Source organism: Mustela putorius, unplaced genomic scaffold (genome assembly GCF_011764305.1).
Source record: "Mustela putorius furo isolate JIRA1106 unplaced genomic scaffold, ASM1176430v1.1 tig00003983_pilon_pilon_pilon, whole genome shotgun sequence".
Taxonomy (NCBI): Eukaryota; Metazoa; Chordata; class Mammalia; order Carnivora; family Mustelidae; genus Mustela; species Mustela putorius.
In genome coordinates, this window is record NW_025422123.1 from 6,644,273 (window position 1) to 6,663,617 (window position 19,345).

The 19,345-nt window shown below is 40.0% G+C and overlaps 1 protein-coding gene across 3 annotated transcripts in view; it reads right to left on the reverse strand.

Moving 5' to 3' along the window:
* The window catches only part of KIF6 (kinesin family member 6), a 454,418-nt gene that overhangs the window by 430,667 nt on the left and 4,406 nt on the right, over positions 1 to 19,345 (reverse strand). Inside the window, exons 1-3 of one of the 3 annotated variants that reach the window (XM_013062603.2) lie at positions 12,947 to 13,113; positions 8,777 to 8,886; positions 3,129 to 3,203 (exon numbers count right to left, since the gene is read on the reverse strand). In XM_013062603.2, coding sequence (XP_012918057.1) covers positions 3,129 to 3,203; positions 8,777 to 8,886; positions 12,947 to 13,012 — 251 coding nt within the window. In that variant the 5' untranslated portion in view covers positions 13,013 to 13,113. Of the gene's footprint in view, positions 1 to 3,128; positions 3,204 to 8,776; positions 8,887 to 12,946; positions 13,114 to 19,345 lie in introns of those variants that run through there. The other 2 variants (XM_013062608.2, XM_013062612.2) reach the window with 2 other exon arrangements.

Sequence of the window (19,345 nt, forward strand, 5' to 3'; positions counted from 1 at the left end):
TACAAGAGAAAGGAAATGTTTAAGCTGGGATTATCCTAGGCCCAGTCAAATTCCATTTAAAAATTTATTAAAGGACGATGACTAGCAAAAAGGAATCTAAGAAGTAGAGAAGAGTATAAGGAACAATGATGAGCAAAGTAATAAATATTAACTCAGGGACACATTTAAATAAATGCTATTAATAAAAATGATTAAAAACAACCCAGAATGCAGTTATCAGTTGGTCTCAACACTGGAAATGATAGGGGTCAGAAAGACAAAGTTAAGGTGTGCAAAGTGAGAGGCAGAGGGAAAAAGTTAAGATATTGAGAAAAAATACAAATGAGTTTAAATATCTGAACTTACAAATGAGTTTAAATATCTGAACTTACAAATGAGTTTAAATATCTGAACTTAAACTACACTGGGGCTGTTAAAGTACAATGTACACCTTCAGGGAGAAAATGGAAAGCAGCAGCAGCAGCAACAAGTATTGTCAAACCAACAAATAGCAACAAAGGAAAACAATAAAGTATGGTGAATGGAAAAAATAAATTAAGATCGAAGAATAGCTCCAAACATCATTATCATCATTGTGCATTATATTTATAAATATAAACAGGTCAAAGTACCCAGTTAAAGATCAGGGACTCTGAGTGTGGCTGGAAAAAAAAAGCCAGCTATATTTTATTTAGGTCATACTTAAAAACAAAATGTTGCAGGGTAGTTGAATTAAGAGATGGAGAAAGATAAACCAGATAAAGGCTAACAGAAAACAAAACAAAACAAAACAGCAAAAATAGTTTCAGAAAAAATGGGATATAAGGAAAAAAGTCTTAAAAAGGACAAAGAAGGCACCTGGATGGCTCAGTCAGTTAAGCATCCAACTCCTGATTTCAGGTCAGGTCATAATCTCAGGGTCGTGAGATCAAGCCCCACATTAGGCTCATGCTGTGCATGGAGCCTGCTTAAAATCCTCTCTCTCCGTTCCTCCCACCCCCCACTCTGCTCTCTCTTCTCTTCAAAAGATAGAATCCACTAAGAACACTTGAGCAGCCTGGATAAAAATGCTTGTCATCATCAGGTTGGGTGTCATTGCCAAGTCAGAGAACAAAACAAACCCCAGCCTTTGTAGAGCTTTTGTTCCAGTGGAAGACAGACCAAAACACTAACAAACAACAAAACTACACAGCATGTTGGATGGTGGTAAGTGCTAAAAAACTAAAATAAAACAGAGAAGGGTGAAAGGGAATGCAATTTCAAGTGCAGTTATCAAAGGCAAGCCTTACTGAGAAGGGAACATATGGGCAAGACAGCAAAGCTAAGGGGGCAATGATGCAGATTTCTGAAGGAAGACAATTCCAGGCCAGGGACCCAGCAAGAGCTGGAAGGGGAAGTGGGCTCAAGATGGATGAGCTCATTAATAGTGGAGAAAGAACCAGACATCCAGGAAACAGAAACTAAGGCTCCCTCCCTGAAGGACTTTAGGAAGTTTCAAAATAAAACACATGAGGTCAGCTTACTGAAAAATGACATAACCCAAAAGATTACTACAAGGAAGAGAATTTTAGAGATGTGTGACACACAGTCAAGGAGACCTGAATTTAATCTGGAGAGGTTATCGGATTGTGACTCTAACTGAAACAGCCAAAGCCTACTTGATTGCATTTCACTCACCGTAAAGGAAGACTGTCTTAACAGAGAAAGGCTTCGTTTGAGTAGGATTCAGAAAACAGCGGGGAGCCCACTTCCCCCTCTCTCTCTGCCTGCCTTCTGCCTACTTGTGATCTCTATCAAATAAATAAATAAAAATCTTTAAAAAAATTAAAAAAATTAAAAATTAAAAAAAAGAAAACAGAGTTTGAGAGACAAAATGTGACTATGGGTTTCCAGCAAGGTCTACGGGAAAGGGTATACTGATGAGTGGAATTGAAAAATGGGCTTATTTAAAGGATACAGATCTTCCTCCATTTATAATAGGGCTCTGTCCAAGAAACCTACCACAAGTCGAAAATGCATTTAATACACCTAACTCACCAGACACCACATGTTAGTCTAGCCCACCTTCAGTGTGCTCTGAACCTTCAGTGTGCCAGAAAGCCTGTTTTATAATAAAGTATTGACTACCTCATGTAATTTAAAAAATGGAATGGTTATATGGGGACAGAATGGCTGCAAGTGCATTGGTTACTGACCCTTGTGATCACATGGCTGGCTGGAAGCTGTGCCCACTGTCTCTGCCCAGCATCACAAGGGAGTACTCTACTGCAAATCACTAGCCCAGGAAAAGAGCAAAATGCAAAATTCAAAATAGGTTTTCTACTGAATGCCTATCACTTTCACACTACCCTAAAGTCAAAAAATCATAAGTTGAACCATCCTAAGCTGGGGACTGCCTGAACATTTTTCATTTTAATCATGAATATAGATGTATCTGGAGATTATGAGGTCACTGGAATCACCCAACTGATACAAGGATAAGAAAGCAACTGTAGGTAGTGGTAATTTCTCATATAGATTTCCTATAAGAGGAGAATGTCCTTATCAAAAGGGCCTGAGTGTCTAGTCCAAAGGAGACTTTTGCCAATATATGCTAATAAAATAGCATTCTGATTTATTCGGTATTGTCATGTGAATTTGGTTCTAATAGTCAATAGCCTCGAACTATCTGAATACATAGAAACACAAGGGACCTAGAAGTTAAGGGCCAAGCTTTGAAAAGTAGTTATTACTGTGAGATTGGGCTGAGTCAACCATTAGTAGGCCTCCTGGTGTCACCCATACCTCAGCCTTCATCCCTCTGGTCAGATGTTAGAAATGCTATATTGAAGGAAGAGCCTGGATGTAACAGTATGGCACTCCATTACCATGAGCCACACAGTACTGAGCAGTTACACAGTCCTCAGTTACACAGCCTGTAAAATGCGAGTAATAATGGCTCTTCTACCTCTCTGGTTTGTTTTAAGGCTCAAAATCTACATCTAAAATGAACAGCTATATAAGTAGAAGGTATTAATACTAGCATCATTGCATGTCCTGAAGCAATGAGTATATGATTGATACATTGAAGCACATTACCACAATTATCTGAAAATTGAAGACAAGATGAAAAACCACCAACCCACCGAATAAAATACAGGAAATCCTACCTCTCGGCAACTGGTTTGGCAATATTTTCAAAAATGGTCTCTTGGTTTGCACCCTGATCAAAAATCTTTTGAAATCTGCAAATATGAAAGTGGTAGTTATTGAAAAGCTGAGCTTCAAACACAATTGGATTAATATTTTTTTTCCTAAAAGCTTTGCAAATACTCCATATTTACATCACTGGGCTTACCTAACCTGACACAATGTTTGCCCTGTAGTCCTGACCACACAGCGCTGTTGTACCCCTGTATACAAATGGTGGGTAAACAGTATTGCTTTGACAAGATCTGCACAATAAATCCCTCTGAAAAACTGCAGCAGCTTTGAACCAAATAATAAACTGTGTGTTCTTTAGCCCTCAAGAGGGACAGTGTCTGCAACTGGCATCAAATTCAAATCCAGATAAGTATGTGAAATGGAAACCCAAGAACAGGATGTAAATAAGCCAGTGAACTTCTGATGTCTGACCTGTAAGGACAGAACGCAGCTGTGAAATGTATGATTATTGAACTTAGTTTTTAAATTGTGAACTGAGGTTGATTTTTCATCAGTAGGTGCTACATCCTGGTATCGGCCACTTAAACTCTCAGGGTAGTTTTGCCCCATTGGGTTGATCATGAATCAAAAGTCAAAAAGTAAATCCAGATGGGTCTGTAGAGAGATGTCTTTATCAGAATGCCAAGGCCAGGGGCGTGCAGTGGTGGAATGGTGTCGATGCTGCCTATCTCGCAATGGTGCGGTGACTGAGCTTAGTATGAGATCATGAGCACAGTGGGAAAATCAAGGTAACTTTTATAGTGTGATAAGTCGCTTACTGGCAGGAATGGCCCTCATTAAAACATCATGAAGGAAGTAAGAGGAAGAGGGAAACACATGGGGAGGTAAAGGAGGAGAGGGGCTGAAGGGGGAGCAAAAGAGAGAGAGAGAGAGAGAGAAGCATAAGGATATAGGGCAAAATGTTAACAATCAGTGAATCTCCCACCAAGGGTCCAAGAGAGGTTATACTGCATTATTCTTCCACCTCTTCTGCATGTTTAAAATTTTTCAAAAATAAAAAAAAATAAGGATGGTGTGGCTTTAAAGCAAAACCTTTAAAACAAACATATGTGAGCACATCCTAAGCGGCTTTCAGAATAGCTTAGGAACTTCTGGTCCATGGGTCTCACTTGTGACTCACAAGTGGGACACATGGTCTATTAAAGTAGAGACTACATGGGGACGCCTGGGTGGCTCAGTTGGTTAAGCATCTGTCTTTGGTTCAGGTCATGAACTCCGGGTCCTCGGACTGAGTCCAGCATTAGGCTCCCTGCTTGGTGGGGAGCCTGCTCCTCTGCCTGCTGCTTCCCCTGCTTGTGCTCTCTCTGACAAATAAAAAAATAAATAAATAAAATAAAAAATCTTTAGGGAAAAAAAAAATGTGGAGACTACAGGAGATGTGGGACTATTTTCATGACCCAGGAGTTCAGATGAATGTCTGGAGCTGGGCAGGAAATACAAAATGGAATGAAATTCATGGTCTTTAATCAACATTAACTTCAAAAGATCCTTAGAGCTTATCAACCTCCCTTTTGAAGAAGCAAATAATGAAACTATACAAAGAGAGGGATTGTCAGACACTCTGGCGACCAGGTCATTTAGCAGGCGAGATTATATCTTAGACAGCAGTATTTACCGGTTTGCTCAGAACACTCCTCAAAACCCTGCAGGTGCGTCACAGCTTCAGATATGAATGCTGACATAACACAGGGCCGCTCAAGCGCTCTTCAGAGCTCTACCTACTGTGATATCTGAGCACAGACCCAGCGGTGCTTTTGAGGATGATGGCGATCGGGCTGCTTTGCTTCTTCAACCAGGCTGGCCATGCCTGAGTGAATCCATCAGCCATTGCCAACTCCACCCCCCTAAGTAATAGGAATTACATCGATCACCATGTAAACGCAAGAGATAGCAAGAGTTTCAGTAAATCATACGATGGTACTTAAAGACCAAATATCATCATCCCAAAATATTTAAGTTTATGTAATGTAGTTACCTAGTAATTTGAAAAGTCATTAAGGATCAGCTGGCATCTGAAAACCATGGAAGGACAAAATAGAATCAGAGAGTTTAAAGAGTTCCGTGGAATCTTTTCCAGAAAAGGAAGTTGAGGCCCAGGGAGAGAAAGCAATTTATTCACAGCCCTGGAGCTAATCAGTACCGCACCCTGAAACATAACTTCGGTGTCCTGATTCTGAGGAGGTCTTTTCAGTTATCAGGAAGTTGAGTAGGCTTTTTGTAAAATCTGTTTCGACCTTGGCATATGTTGACCTCTTCCCACCCCAAACCTGTTCTTCCTGGTCCTCCACATCCTGGTACAGAACAACTCCATCCTTCCAAACATGCAGCCCAAAGCCCTCAGGACATCCTGACTCCTCTCTTTCACCATTATACTCTCATTCCCACCCATTCACTAACTCTGTCACCTTTGACCTTCAAAATGCATCTAGAATCCAACTATTTCTCCACATTTCCACTTTCTACTACCGTGGCCCAAACTACCATAATTTCTTGCCTGGACTTCCTTCAAACAGACTGCTCTTACAGTCAATTTTTCAGGTGCCAGGACAAATGATCCTGCTAAAACCTAAGTGAAATTATTTCATTCTTCTGCTTAAAACCCTCCATTATCTTCCCAAAAGACATTGGGAGGGAAAAGCTTACAATGACTTTTCCCCCCAAACAATCCTTACAATGACTTCTAAGGCTCCCTAGGATTTGGCCACTCTGCTGCTCCATTAACCTTCTTCTTCTCCAGCCACACAGACCCCTTTAGTCTTCCTCGGACATGCCAGCACTCCCGTCTCTAAGACTTGTTCTTGGTTTTTCCTTGACCTGGAATCCCAATCCCTTCAATATCTGAATGTCTGACTTCCTCACCTCCTTTAAGCCTTTGCTCAAATATTACCCTCCTAGGATGCCCTCCCTGACTGCCCTATGAAACACTCTATCCCTCTCCTTTGCGGCCCTTCTTCTTGGCACTCTTTATTACCCTTGCCTGCCTTATTTTTCTCTGTGGCACTTAACACTTTCTAATATACACTGTACTTAAGGGTCTGCCTATCTACCTCCTCTCACTAAAATGTAAGCCCTATAAAAGCTGGACCTTTGCTGCATTCTCTACTATGTTCCTAGCCATTAAAACAGCACATGGAGGACAGTCAATAAACATTTACTGATTGAATGAATGAATGTTCTTGGGACGAAACACCCTTAAGATGCTGAAATATTTATCTCTGAACATAGATATAAGTTAAATACCTTACTAATTTCTTGATTTAATGTGCAAAGCCAGGGACGCCTGGGTGGTTAAGTGGGTTAAAGCCTCTGCCTTCAGCTTAGGTCATGATCCCAGGGTTCTGGGATTGAGCCCTGCATCAGGTTCTCTGCTCAGCAAAGAGCCTGCTTTCCCTCCTTCTCTCTTTGCCTGCCTCTCTGCCTGCCTGTGATCTCTGTCTGTCAAATAAATAAATAAAAATCTTTAAATAAATAAATAAAAATAAAATGCAAAGCCAATATTTTTAATCCAGAGATTTAGAAAGAATGAGTAAGATTTTTACAAAAGCAAATAACACATTTTCAATGAACAGATTTAAATGCACTGTTTCTATCTATATAATATAAAGAATACTTTGGAAAAGGACAATAGATAGAGACATGGCCAGTTGTTCCTAAGAATCACATAGAATCATGCTGAATAAAATGTTTCAGCAAACTGTGGCTTTATAAAAGGAGACTGACCCCGCTCAGCTGTCATGAAGTCATAGCCACTGAAGTATGTGGCATGCTTACATCAGTGGGGGAAGGCCCACTTCAGAAAAAGTAAGTCATGTATTATAAAGCTGTTCCTTAAAGAACAAAATGAAAGGCAATGAGGAGCCAAAAAGACAGGGTAAGCACACCTTACTATGCAGCCATGTGCTAGACACAAGAAGATGAGCTATAAAAGAAGATGGGGTAAATGAGACACAAAGGATAAACTGTCAAGACCAATGGGAATTTTATAAGACATAAGTAAATAAATATAAGAATTCAAGAGAAAACCATAAAAATATCTGGACTGGTTTTATGCAAAGGGCAAGGGCAAAAACAGTACGAAAACAGGGCCCAAGCCAAACAGCCCAGAAAGAAATGCAAGACAGCAATTAGGATTCCTTCCAGGGGACCCAGAAATCCACTACCTAAATTTAGGCAGAGATCAAATATGGCTTTGACTTGGGCTCAAACTTCTTCAAAAGCCAAAAGTGGGGAAGAAAGAAAATAGCACAGACTGAAACCAGAGAATAAAGGCAGCATAAAGGAGCCCAAATCCCCCATTTCAAGGAGAATTTGGACTGGGACACATAGGTGGCTCAGCCAGTTAAGCCACTGCCTTCGGCTCAGGTCATGATCCCAGGGTCCTGGGATAAAGTCCCAAATCAAGCTCCTTGCTCAGCGGAGAGACTGCTTTTCTCTCTGCGTCTGCTGCCACTCTGCCTGCTTGTGCGCTGGCACGCTCTCCCTCTCTCTCTCTGACAAATAAATAAATAAAATCTTAAAAAAAAAAAAAGAAGAAGAGAATTTGGACAAAAGGCACTGACGACAATCCAGGGGTGCCTGTTGGTTATGTTTCGCCTGATCCCTATAGCTCAGCACTGTCCAAGAGAAATATAATGCAATCTGCACATGTGAGTATATATGTAATTTAACATTTTCCAGTAGCCACTTTTTTAAACAAAGAAACAGGTGAAATTAATTTTAAGAACCTATTTTTAATCCAATGTAACCCCAAACTTTATCATTTTAATATGCAATCAGTATGAAAAAATTCTTGAGATGTTTTACATTCTTTTTTTTTTTTTCTTTCCCACACCAAGCCTTCAAAAATCCTCAATGTATTTTACACTTAGAGCACATCCCAGTTCAGGCTGGCAACATTTTAAGTACTTAAGAGCTACCTGTGGCTCGTGGCCACTACATGACACAGTAGAAATATGGAGAGTGCATATGGGCATATGAGACCCAGATATCATTTATGTTATAAAGAAAGCTCATGGATACAGCACACAGATTATACCTTGAGTTACTAACTTGAATAAAGTTTAGTCATACACTGAGCTTCCTATAAGTCCTAAATCATAGTGGGCCAAGGAGGAAAAGGACAACACTGGAGAAACAGATGTAACAAAGAAAGGCTGGGATTTGGGGACAGCATCTTAGACAGAGAGAAACACATCCTCAGGGTGCTGGGATGGCTCAGTTGGTTGAGCTTCTGCCTACAGCTCAGGTCATGATCCCACATCAGGCAGGCTCTCTGCTCAGCGGGGACCCTGCTTCTCTCTCTCCCTCTGCCTACTGCTCCCCCCTGCTTGTGTGAGCTCGCTCTCTCTCTCTCTCTCTGTCAAATAAATAAATAAATTCTTAGGAAAAAAAAAAAAGAAAAGAAAGGAAACACTCCCTCTTTTCAACTCTGGGCCCAGCAATGAAAAGGCAGCTTGAAATCTACTAGATGAGACAGAAAATAGGACCACATTCTTCCCAAGAAATGGCACTAGTGATTTTACAGGGGATAATTAATGCACCACAAGAGTTAGTTCAATAGTGAAACAGAAACAAAGGCAAAAGAGAAACTTACTTAAATTTGTAGCTTTCTCGCTTGTTATTCACAAATCCATCTGCCAAATCACGAGGTAAGATAATTTCCAGGCTAGGGGTTAGTTTTTCATCTTCATCTATAGAGTAAATCTGCAAATGTGAAGACAGCAAATGAATATAGCATAGTAAAATTACAGCTTGAATTATGACCATGTTATTATGATAGATATTGTAATTGTATAAAAAATTGCACTCAAGATAAGTCATAACATAGTATAATTTGGATAATTTTCCTCTTTGAACTGTGCATAGACTCTGAAAAATATATGGAACAGAAAAAGAGGTAAAATCTAAATCAATGCTCTACCAAAGCTCAGGTCCTCTCTGAATGATCTACTATTCAAATTTGAGCATCTGAATGTCTCTGTTGTTGAGAAACTAATAGTTCTGAAAGCAGGACATTAATCTAAGTACTGCTTTGGAATTATGTACCAGAAATTAATATCATTCTATGAGGAATAAGCATTTCTGAGCATTTACAAAGTGGCCGACATAGATCAAAGGACTAGGTCTGAGACTTCTCAGAGAGCTCACAAGAATGCTCTAATTCAAGTTATATTCAAAGCAGCCCAAGTTTCCATGAGACATATTCAGGATTTGATAAAAGACATGTGGTTTCAAAAGATATATATAATTCATGTCTTTGATGTCATCTTCAAGGTTCTCTTCCCAGCTCAGCCACTAATTAGCAAAGGACCTGGAAGAAATCACTTAACCTCTCTAAACTGATTTGGAAATGAAGGGTCTTAACCAAGCACCTGTTCCACTGCAAATTCTCTGATTCTCTTCTTGGTTACCTACTCCTTTATTTATTGGCCAGGAAAATCATGGATTAAACCTATAAAGAGGTCACGTGTAATAAAGAATAGCATGACTTGGTACCCAAAGACTGGTGTCCAACACTGAGCTCAATTTACCAGCTGTGTGACCAGCCACCACATTCAGAATCTCACTTCCTTTATACATAAAATGAGGAGAACAGAATTGCCTCCCTTACAAGATTGCTTTGGGGATAAATGATGTCATGGAACTGGAAGCATTTTGTAATGCACTATAAAAAATGTTAGTCATTAGATCGAGAGGTTCTTTTTGGTTTTTTTGTTTGTTTTGTTTTTTTAAAAGACTTCTTGTCTTTCACCAGGAAATAAAAGTCTTTCTAACAGGGAATACTTCCTGTTCAAGATTCATTTAGATGCTTGATTATGGAGGAAAAGTCATATTCTTAAACAAGTAAAAGCTTACCTAAATCTCCCAAAAGTAAATAATTTTCCTAAGCAGTTTTTTATTGAACCTTCTCACCTAAAATGTGAATAATTCATGCAGAAAAGTCATTCTGTAAAATAAAATTATTTGTAGAAAGTAATGGCATCAAGTCCGAGACTTTCCATAACTAGGCTTCTCAAGAGACATTTAAAAATTATATCCTGTAGGGCACTACACCAAAAAAAAAAAAAAAAAAAAGTTAATGACTAGGCAGGTGAGTGAGTGAAAGGGGTGTGTTAAGACATGAAACATACAAGAGTGAGGTACTCCTTTCAATGCGAGTCATGGTGTTTTCAAAAATTCTTTAACACTCAGTGCTCCGAAGACAGAAAAGACCCTCTACCTCGCTGATTAAGCCATTCTTTGAGGCATTGAGAAATGTCCCTCTCAACCAGAAAATTTAGTTAGTCTAATAGATTGACTTTTTACCTTTAGTCATAACAATACTTATTTGAGACACAGTGGGGGTTTTTAGGCCCAGAAGGCAATTACAAGAAATGCAAGAATGAATGTGAACATGTTTTGAAATGTACTGAGCACTATACAAATGAAAAGCATGGCCGTTGTTAAAATTATCAGAGGTTTGTCTTATGCATCTTCTAAGTTACCATTCTAAAGATTATTATAATTTACTTTATATTACCTTAAGGAATAAGAATAATGAAGTAATGGAACCACAAAATGAAGAGGAAAGAAAGAAAAATACAGGGGTGCCTGGGTGGCTCAGTCAGTTAAGCATTTGCCTTCGGCTCATCATGATCTCAGGGTCCTGCCATCATGCCCTACATCAGACTCCCTGCCCAGCGGGGAGCCTGCTTCTCCTTCTTCCTCTGCCACTCTCTCTCAGTCTCCCTCTCTCAAATAAAATAAATAAATAAAATATTAAAAGAAAGAAAGAAAGAAACCAACCTTTGAATCACTCCTAGTTGAATGTCACAGGCAAAGAAACAACCATACATCTCCAGGAGCAAAAAGATCGGGTGTTAGAAGTGGGATTTCTAAGGGAGAGCAGGAATACACTAACTCAAAGTGTGTTCAGCTATGTTCTCTTATTTTTGTGTATGTGGCATAATGTTGCATCTTGGTAAGTATCTGCTATTTAAAAACATAGTAACACCTAAAAATACTTCCTGGAGTATCAAACAATCCACCCTACAGAATCTCACCAAAGAAATGCAAAAGGCAGCACAGTAAAATATCCAAACACTGCACTTTAAAAAAAGAGAAAGCTCAAAATAGCACCCAAGATTCTTCATCAACCCCCTATCATACTCCCTCTACCCCCTCACCCAACCAATCTTCTAATACTACCAAATCCAAACACCTGCTTCCCACTGCTGAATCTATGTAGACAAGCTCACTATTTTTGGCTAAGAACCTGAAGAGGTATGAAGGGACTTTACATATAAAACACGTGGTATACATGATTAACTTTTAAAAACCTTATTGTAAGTGAATATAAGAGGAGAGAAAATGCTAAAGTATCCATAGTTCCTTTCTATACTGTTTTATTCCTTTAAAAAAAAAGTCTATACTTTCTATGGAGTCTTCTCATGCATCTTATCCTCAGGTAGTCCATGAGTAAAAAACTTTTGATGATGATGATGACAAAGATGCCATATTCTTGCTCCAAATACATAAATAGCACAATGCAAAAGCTACATTATGATATACTATGATGTTACATATATATCATAGATATGGAATAGATATAAAATATTATTAATAATATACCCATTCCAGGCACTCATGAGTAAGATCCAGACTGCCCTTACCTAAGTTCTCACTTTGGGAGGCAAAATGTTAGGTCTTGAGAGCCAAGAACTGTAGAATAAAATCCTTCATTAAAATTTGGTTCTGCCACTCACTGGGTGGATGGCTTAACTGTATTATTTAACGTGAGACTCAGTCTCCTCATCTACAAAATGAGGAAAACTACATCGACCTTGCAGAGTTCTCCTGAGAATCAGAGATAATGCCGAATCTATGAATCTAAACGACTATGCTCTTTCTAGAGAGGGGGAAAAAAAAGTGTTTTGAAACATTTAAGAAGCACATCTCTTCTCAGGGCAAGGGCAAAATCTTAACCTTTTTGTACCTCTGAGCTTAGCACACTAGACGAAGCACCTAGTAAATACTCACTCAGTCGATGTTTTCTGAATGAAAAGTATATATATGGATACATTTATATACTTTTAAAAATGTATGTATTTAAATATATAAATATATTTAAAATACATATATATGCTTTGAGATGCATAAATATGTATATCTGCAAAAAGTATTATGTCAAAGGTTCATGTTTGTGTCGCAGAAGGACGATGTAGTTAGGCAACAAATTCCTAAGGGCCCACCGTGCACAGAGCCACAGTCATAGGTGTTGAGTTTGTGTAACTACCTGCATCATCTGTAACATCTCAGACAGGTATGGACACATCTTCAGCTGGCACCTGCCGCTCGACTGAGAAAGACGTTTGGGCTTATGTGTGCGCAGAGTGTGCAGAGCTGCGTGACCGCTTGCCAGAAAGCAGCCAGAAGTGCGCAAGATGAGGCGCGGCCCGTGTGAGCGCGTACACGGGCACACCCGCCCGCGTCGGCCCCCGCGTGAACACGTGCGCCGGGCGCCTGTGTGGGGCTCTGTGCACAGCGTCCGCGTCCGCGCCCGCGGGGCGCTGCAGGGTGGGAGTGGCCCGGCTGTCTGCCCGCGTCCCTGACAGCGCGGCGTTCGTGTCTGCGTGGCCGTCGGGGCGGCGCCTTAACTGAGTATGCGGGACTCGGGTCCACATCCCGCGCCCGGCGCCAAACCCCCTTCCTAGCCTAGGCCCCCGCGTGCCGTCCCTCCCCTGCCTGGGGGGCCCCGCCGCGCCGGCGCCCTCGTTGCCCGTACCCCTTGTTGCTGCTTCCGGACAGTGGGCTTCACCCTCGCGAAAATCTGTATGGTCTGCTTCACCATCTCTTCTTGGCTCTGCACTGACCCTTGACCTCTCTCAGGAGAGGGCTCCTAAAACTTCTGACTCCCACCACTTCCGGCCAGCCGCAGCCTTAGCAACAGTAACTAGGGACACTACCCAAGGAGCACCGCGCCACCCAGGACCGCCTCCTCTCCCTAATTGGTTACGGACTGCAGAGGGGGCTGAAGGGAAGTCCCGAGGGGCGGGGTTGGGGCGGGGTTGGGGCGGGGCCGAGTGGCCAGCGCTACGCACGCGCGGGGTCAAGGTCTGGGCACCAGGTTTAGCTCCACAGCTGGCCTACTTAGTGGTTAATGGGGTGACAACCACCATGCCCTGAACGATTCCTTAATCCATTCTTTCTCTGTGCCAACACCTCTTTTTAGCACTGAAGTCATTCCTTTTTTTTATTGTTCATTCATTGAAGAAATGTCACTTAATCTGTGACAAGCAGTATGCTGGCTGGGCGTTATCCTGAGCTAAGCACAACGGCTTCTGCCAACTTAGAGATCAGGGTCTGATGAAGGAGGTAGCTTTTCCACAGGAAGTTCCAAGTTATACCAGGACTGGGCACAAGATGCACCTCTTCTATCTCTGTCTTGGAAGAGGTCAAGACCGGAAGAGAGAGGGGCCGTTTGCCCTGCCGATGGCCCTGTCAGGATTGGCTGGGCTCCCCTGGGCAAGGTTAGTAGGAAGGTAAATTTGTGCAGTCACTATGGAAAACAGGATGGAGGTTCCTCAAAAACTGAAAAATGGAAGTGCCATGTGATCCGGCACTTCCACCTCTGGAAACATATCCAAAAGAATTGAAATCTGATGCCAAACAGATCACTGCTCACCCATAATCATTGCAGCATTAACCAGACATGGAAAAAAAACTTAAGTGTTCATCAGTGGATAAATGCCTAAAGGAAATGTGATATGGGCATATTTGAAGACTATTTAATATATTATTTCTCTTCTATGTATAATGGAATATTTTTCTGTCATTAAAAAAAAAAAGAATAAATGAAACAAGATGGGATCAGGAGGGAGACAAACCATAAGAGACTCAATCTCACAAAACAAACAGGGTTGCTGGGGGGAAGGGAGTAGGGAGAGGGTGGTGGGGTTGTGGACTTTGGGGAGGGTATGTGCTATGGTGAGTGCTGTGAAGTGTGTAAACCTGGCGATTCACAGACCTGTACCCCTGGGACTAATAATACATTATATGTTTATAAAAAATTTTTTAATTTAAAAAAAAGAAAGAAACAAGGAAACCTTGGCATTTACGGGTACACAGATGAAACTGGAGGGCATTATGCTAAGTGAAATAACTTAGAGAAAGCAAATAGTGTTTGATCTCACTTATCTGTAGAGTCTAAAAGAGCTGAACTCATAGAAACAGAGTAAAACAGGTAGCCAGGGGCTTGGGATGCAGAAAATGGGCAGATATTGGCCAAAGGTACAAACTTCCAGTCATAAGACAAATAAGTTCTGAGAATCTAATGTACAGCATGGTGACTATAGTTAAAAATATTGTGTTATATATTTAAAAGTTGCTAAGACAGTAAATCTTAAATATTCTTGCCAGAAAAATATATGGTAATTATGTGAAATGATGGAGGTGTTATCTTTATCGTATTAACAGTTTCACAGTACAGATGATCCCTGTCTTACCATGGTTTAACCAATGATTTTTCGACTTTATGATGGTGCAAAAGCAATATGTATTCACTAAAAAATGTACTTAGAGTTATGAATTCTGTTCTTTTTCCAGGCTGACAATATACAGTATCATGTTGTCTCATGATGCTAGGCAGTAGGAGGGAGCCATAGTGAGCCCCAAATGATCATAAGGTTAAACAACCTATGTACTTAGAACTATTCTGTACCCATACAACCATTCTGTTTTTCATTTTCAGTGCATGATTCAATGCATTACACGAGATGATCAATACTCTGTTAAAAAATGGACTTCGTGTTAGGCAATTTTTCCCAACTGTAGGCTAATCTAAGTGTTCTGGCACATTTAAAGTAGGTAGGCTAGGCTAAGCTACAGATATTTGGTGGGTTAGGTATGCTAAATGCATTCCAATTAATGATATTTTCAACTTAAGATAGGTTTATTGGGACATAACCCCATCAAAAACTGAGGAAGATCTATATATACATGGATCAGATTATCACATTGTACACCTTAAAACTTGTACATCAATTAACTCTCAATAAAGCTGGAAAATACATACTTACATACACGTATACATATATAAATACATAAGAAAGGGTGACTACCTTGGAAGACACTGTTAGCACATTAAAAAATGTTCAACATCATTATCCACCAGGAAAATATACCTTAAAACCAAAATGAGATGTCTCTACACATCTCTCAGAATGGCTACAATAAAAAATAGCAACAAAACCAGGTCCAACTGGGATACAGAGAAACTGAATCACACATACATTACTGGTGGGGATATAAAATGTAAAATGTATTGTGGATAATGGTGCAGCCATTCTAGAAAAACAGTTTGGCAGTTTCTTACAAAACTAATGATGCAACTACTGAAAGATCCAGCAATTATGCTCATGAGCATTTATCCCAAAGAAATGAAAACTTGTGCCTACATGAAAAACCAGTACTTAAATGCTCCTAGCAGCATTATTTGTAATAGCTCCAAAATGGAAATGACCAGAATGTCCTTCAAACAGTGAATGGATTTAAAATAACAACAACAACAACAACAAAACTCTATGGAATACTACTCAGCAATAAAAATGAAGGGACCACTAGTACATATAACAACTTGGATGAATTTCCAGAGAATTATGTTGAGTGAAAGAAGCCAGACTCAAAGTCAAATACGTATGATTCCATTTATATAACATTTTTGAAATGACAAAATTATAGAGATGAAGAGGAGATTAGTGGTTTCCAGGGGTTAGAGAGGAAGGGAGGGGGTAAGATGGCTATGGCTATAAAAGGATCCTGGTGATGGACTGTTTGTATCTTGGCTGTGGTGGTCACAGAAATCTGCATAGAATTTCATAGAATGAAGCACACATGCACACGCACACATACACACACGCAAAATGCATATAAAGTTGGTGAAAGTTAAATAAGATGGATTGATTGTATCAATGTCCATTCCTTGGTTGTGATGTTGTATTATAGTTATGCAAGATGTTAACTTTCGGGGAAACCGGGGGAAGGGAACGAAAAATCTCTCTGTATTATATCTTACAACTGCATGTGAGTCTACAATTATCTCAAAATACAAAGTTTTTAAAAAGAAACCCTTAGAGAATAAAAAGACAAGCCACAAACTGGGAGAATATTGTTGCAAAACACATATCTGATAAGGAACTTGCATCCAGAATACCTAAAAACTCTTAAAACTCAATTAAAAAAATAGGAAAACAACCCAATTTACTTTTTGAAGGGGGGAATCAAAGATTTCAACAGACACTTCCCAGTATATGGATGGCAAATAAGCATGTTTAACATAAGATGTTAACATAATTAATCCTTAAAAAACTGCAAATTAGGGGCACTTGGGTGGCTCAGTGGGTTAAAGCCTCTGCCTTCAGCTCAGATCATGATCCCAGGGTCCTGGGATCGAGCCCCGCATCGGGCTCTCTGCTCCGCGGGGATCCTGCTTTCTCCCCTCTCTCTGCCTGCCTCTCTGCCTACTTGTGATTTCTCTGTCAAATAAATAAAATCTTAAAAAAAAAAACCTGCAAATTAAACTACAATGAGGAGCACTTATTGAGCGTCCAACTCCTGGTTTTAGTTCAGGTCATGATCTCAGGGTTGTGAGATCTAACCTGGCCTCAGTCTCCAAGTTCAGCATGGAGTCTGCTTAACACTCTTTCTCCTCTGCAAACCATCCCCCAACTCTGTGCTCTCTCAATCTCTATCTCTCTAAAAAAATAAATAAATAAATCTTTAAACACACACACACACACACACACACACACACACATGCACAATGAGGCACTACTACAAACTTCTTGGAATGGCTAAAAATAAGAAAATAAGACTGGAAATACCAAAAGCTGGCACAGATAGAGAACATCTGGAGCTCTCAAACATGGCTGAAGAGAATGCAAGATGGACCAGTCACTTTGAAAAATAGCTTCATTGTTGCTTATTTTATAAAGTTAAATATACACTTACTATATCACTCAGCAACTACACTCCTAGGTGTTTACCCAGTTCAAGGAAAACTGACATCCCCACAGAGAGGTAAAGGTGAATGATTATTATGGTTTTATTCACTACTGCCCTGAACTAGAAACAAAGTAAATGTTCTTCAACTGGTGACCTGGATAAACTAACACATATACATGATAAAAATGAATAGACTGCTGATGCTTGCAACAATATAGCTGAATATCAAATTTATTATGCTAAGTAAAAGATGCCAGACTCAAAGTTACACACAGTATAATTCCATTTATATCACATTCTAGAAAAGGCAAAACTGTAGGGTTAGAAAAGAGATGACTGTTTGCCAGGGCTAAGAAGAAGGAAAGAACTGAATGCAAAGGAGCATGGGAGAGTTTGGGGCCAGAGTGGAAGTTGTGGGACTATTTCATATTTTGACTGTAGTTGCAATTATATGACTATATAGTTTGTCAAAACTCATAGAACTTAAAAGTGAGAATTACATGGTATGCACATTATACTAGTATAAGAAAATTTTTTAAAAAATCAAAGAAAATTAAAAAAAAAGAAAAGGACAGGGTATGAACAGGTATAGGAGGTGTAGTGGTAGCAGGGATGGAGAAGAGCAGAGAACCAGGACAGAACCAGGTATTTATGAAATAGACTTTAAGGTCTTTTTCACCTGGAACTGGGTGGTAAGGATGAGATGATTTAAGATGGGGCAGCATCCATATCTTAACTGTTGTGAGCAATGCTGCAGAGAACATGGGAGTGCAGATACCCCTTCAAGATACTGATCTTGTTTCCTTCAGAAGTGGGACAGCCTAATTGTCTATCTATGGATAAAGAAAATTTGGGAAACGCTATCTATGTCTATCTATACACATAATAGAATAGTACTTGGCCATAAAAAGAAGAAAATCTCGCCATTTATGACAACATAGATGTACCTTGAGGACATCATGCTAAGAGAAATAAGTTAGAAGAAAATACTCTGGGATCTCGCTTATATGTAGAATCAAAAAAAAAAAAAAAAAAAAAAGAGAGAGAGAGAGAGAATCAAACTTACAGAAACAGAACAGAATGGTGGTTGCCGGGGACTGGGGAATTGAGGAGGAGGGGAGAATGGGAAACATTGGTGAAAGAGTATAAACTTTCAGTTATAAGATAAATACATTCTGAGGACCTAATGTACAGCATGTTGACTATAGTTAATAATACTGTATTGTATCCTTGACAGCTGCCAAGAGAGTCAATCTTAAGTGTTCTCACCACAGAAAAATTTAAAAGGTAACTAGGTGAGGTAATGCATGTGTTAATTAGCCTGACGGCGGTAAAAGTTTCACAATGCGTATGTATATTAAGTCATCACATTGTACACTTTAAATATATACAGTTTTATATTTTCAATTATACTTCAATGAAGCAAAAAAAAAAAAAAAGTGAAGAGAGAAATTGGGCTATTGGGTTGATGGTGCAGATATGTACCCAGATAGGTAAAATAGGTTAGAATGGAGAGCTGGGAAATAAGATGCTGCAGATGTTCTAGATGTCACATGCCTATGGGACTTCTGTGGGTAGATGGATAAACTTTAGGAGAAAGCTCTGGCTAAAAATACAGATTTGGGAGTCATCACAGAGTTTCTTTTCCAGAAAGTGATCAAGTGTCTCATTAGGAATGAGGGTGCAATTCTAGTGCCGATAGTTGGAGGTGGAGGGGGGCTGCCAAAGGGACAGAGAGGAGTAGCTGGAGAGCAAAGGTTGGAGGGAGGAAGGGGAATGCTGTTGTCATGGACATTTATGGAAAAGGACTCTTTCAGAAGAAGAAAGTGCTCAATAGTGTTGGATACTAAAGAGGGTGTTTTGAAAATGTCCATCCACTCGGACAATTGGAAAGTCACCTGTAACCTAGACAAGGCTCCAGTGGGGTGATGGGGGTCTAGGTCAGACTGTAGGTGGGCCAGGAGTAAATGGGAGGTTAGGGAGTGGAGGCAGCCAAGTGAGGCTACTTTTCAGGAAGCTTGGTGGTGTAGAGTTGTAAAGAAGAAAAGCATGGGATAAAAGCTCAGGAACCCAGGGTCAAGAAGGGTCTTTTGTTCCTATCTAAGGGGGCAAAGCCAATAAAGAAGGGGACATTGAAAGAACAGGAAAGAGGAGAAAATGTGTGGATGTCTCAGATAAAAAG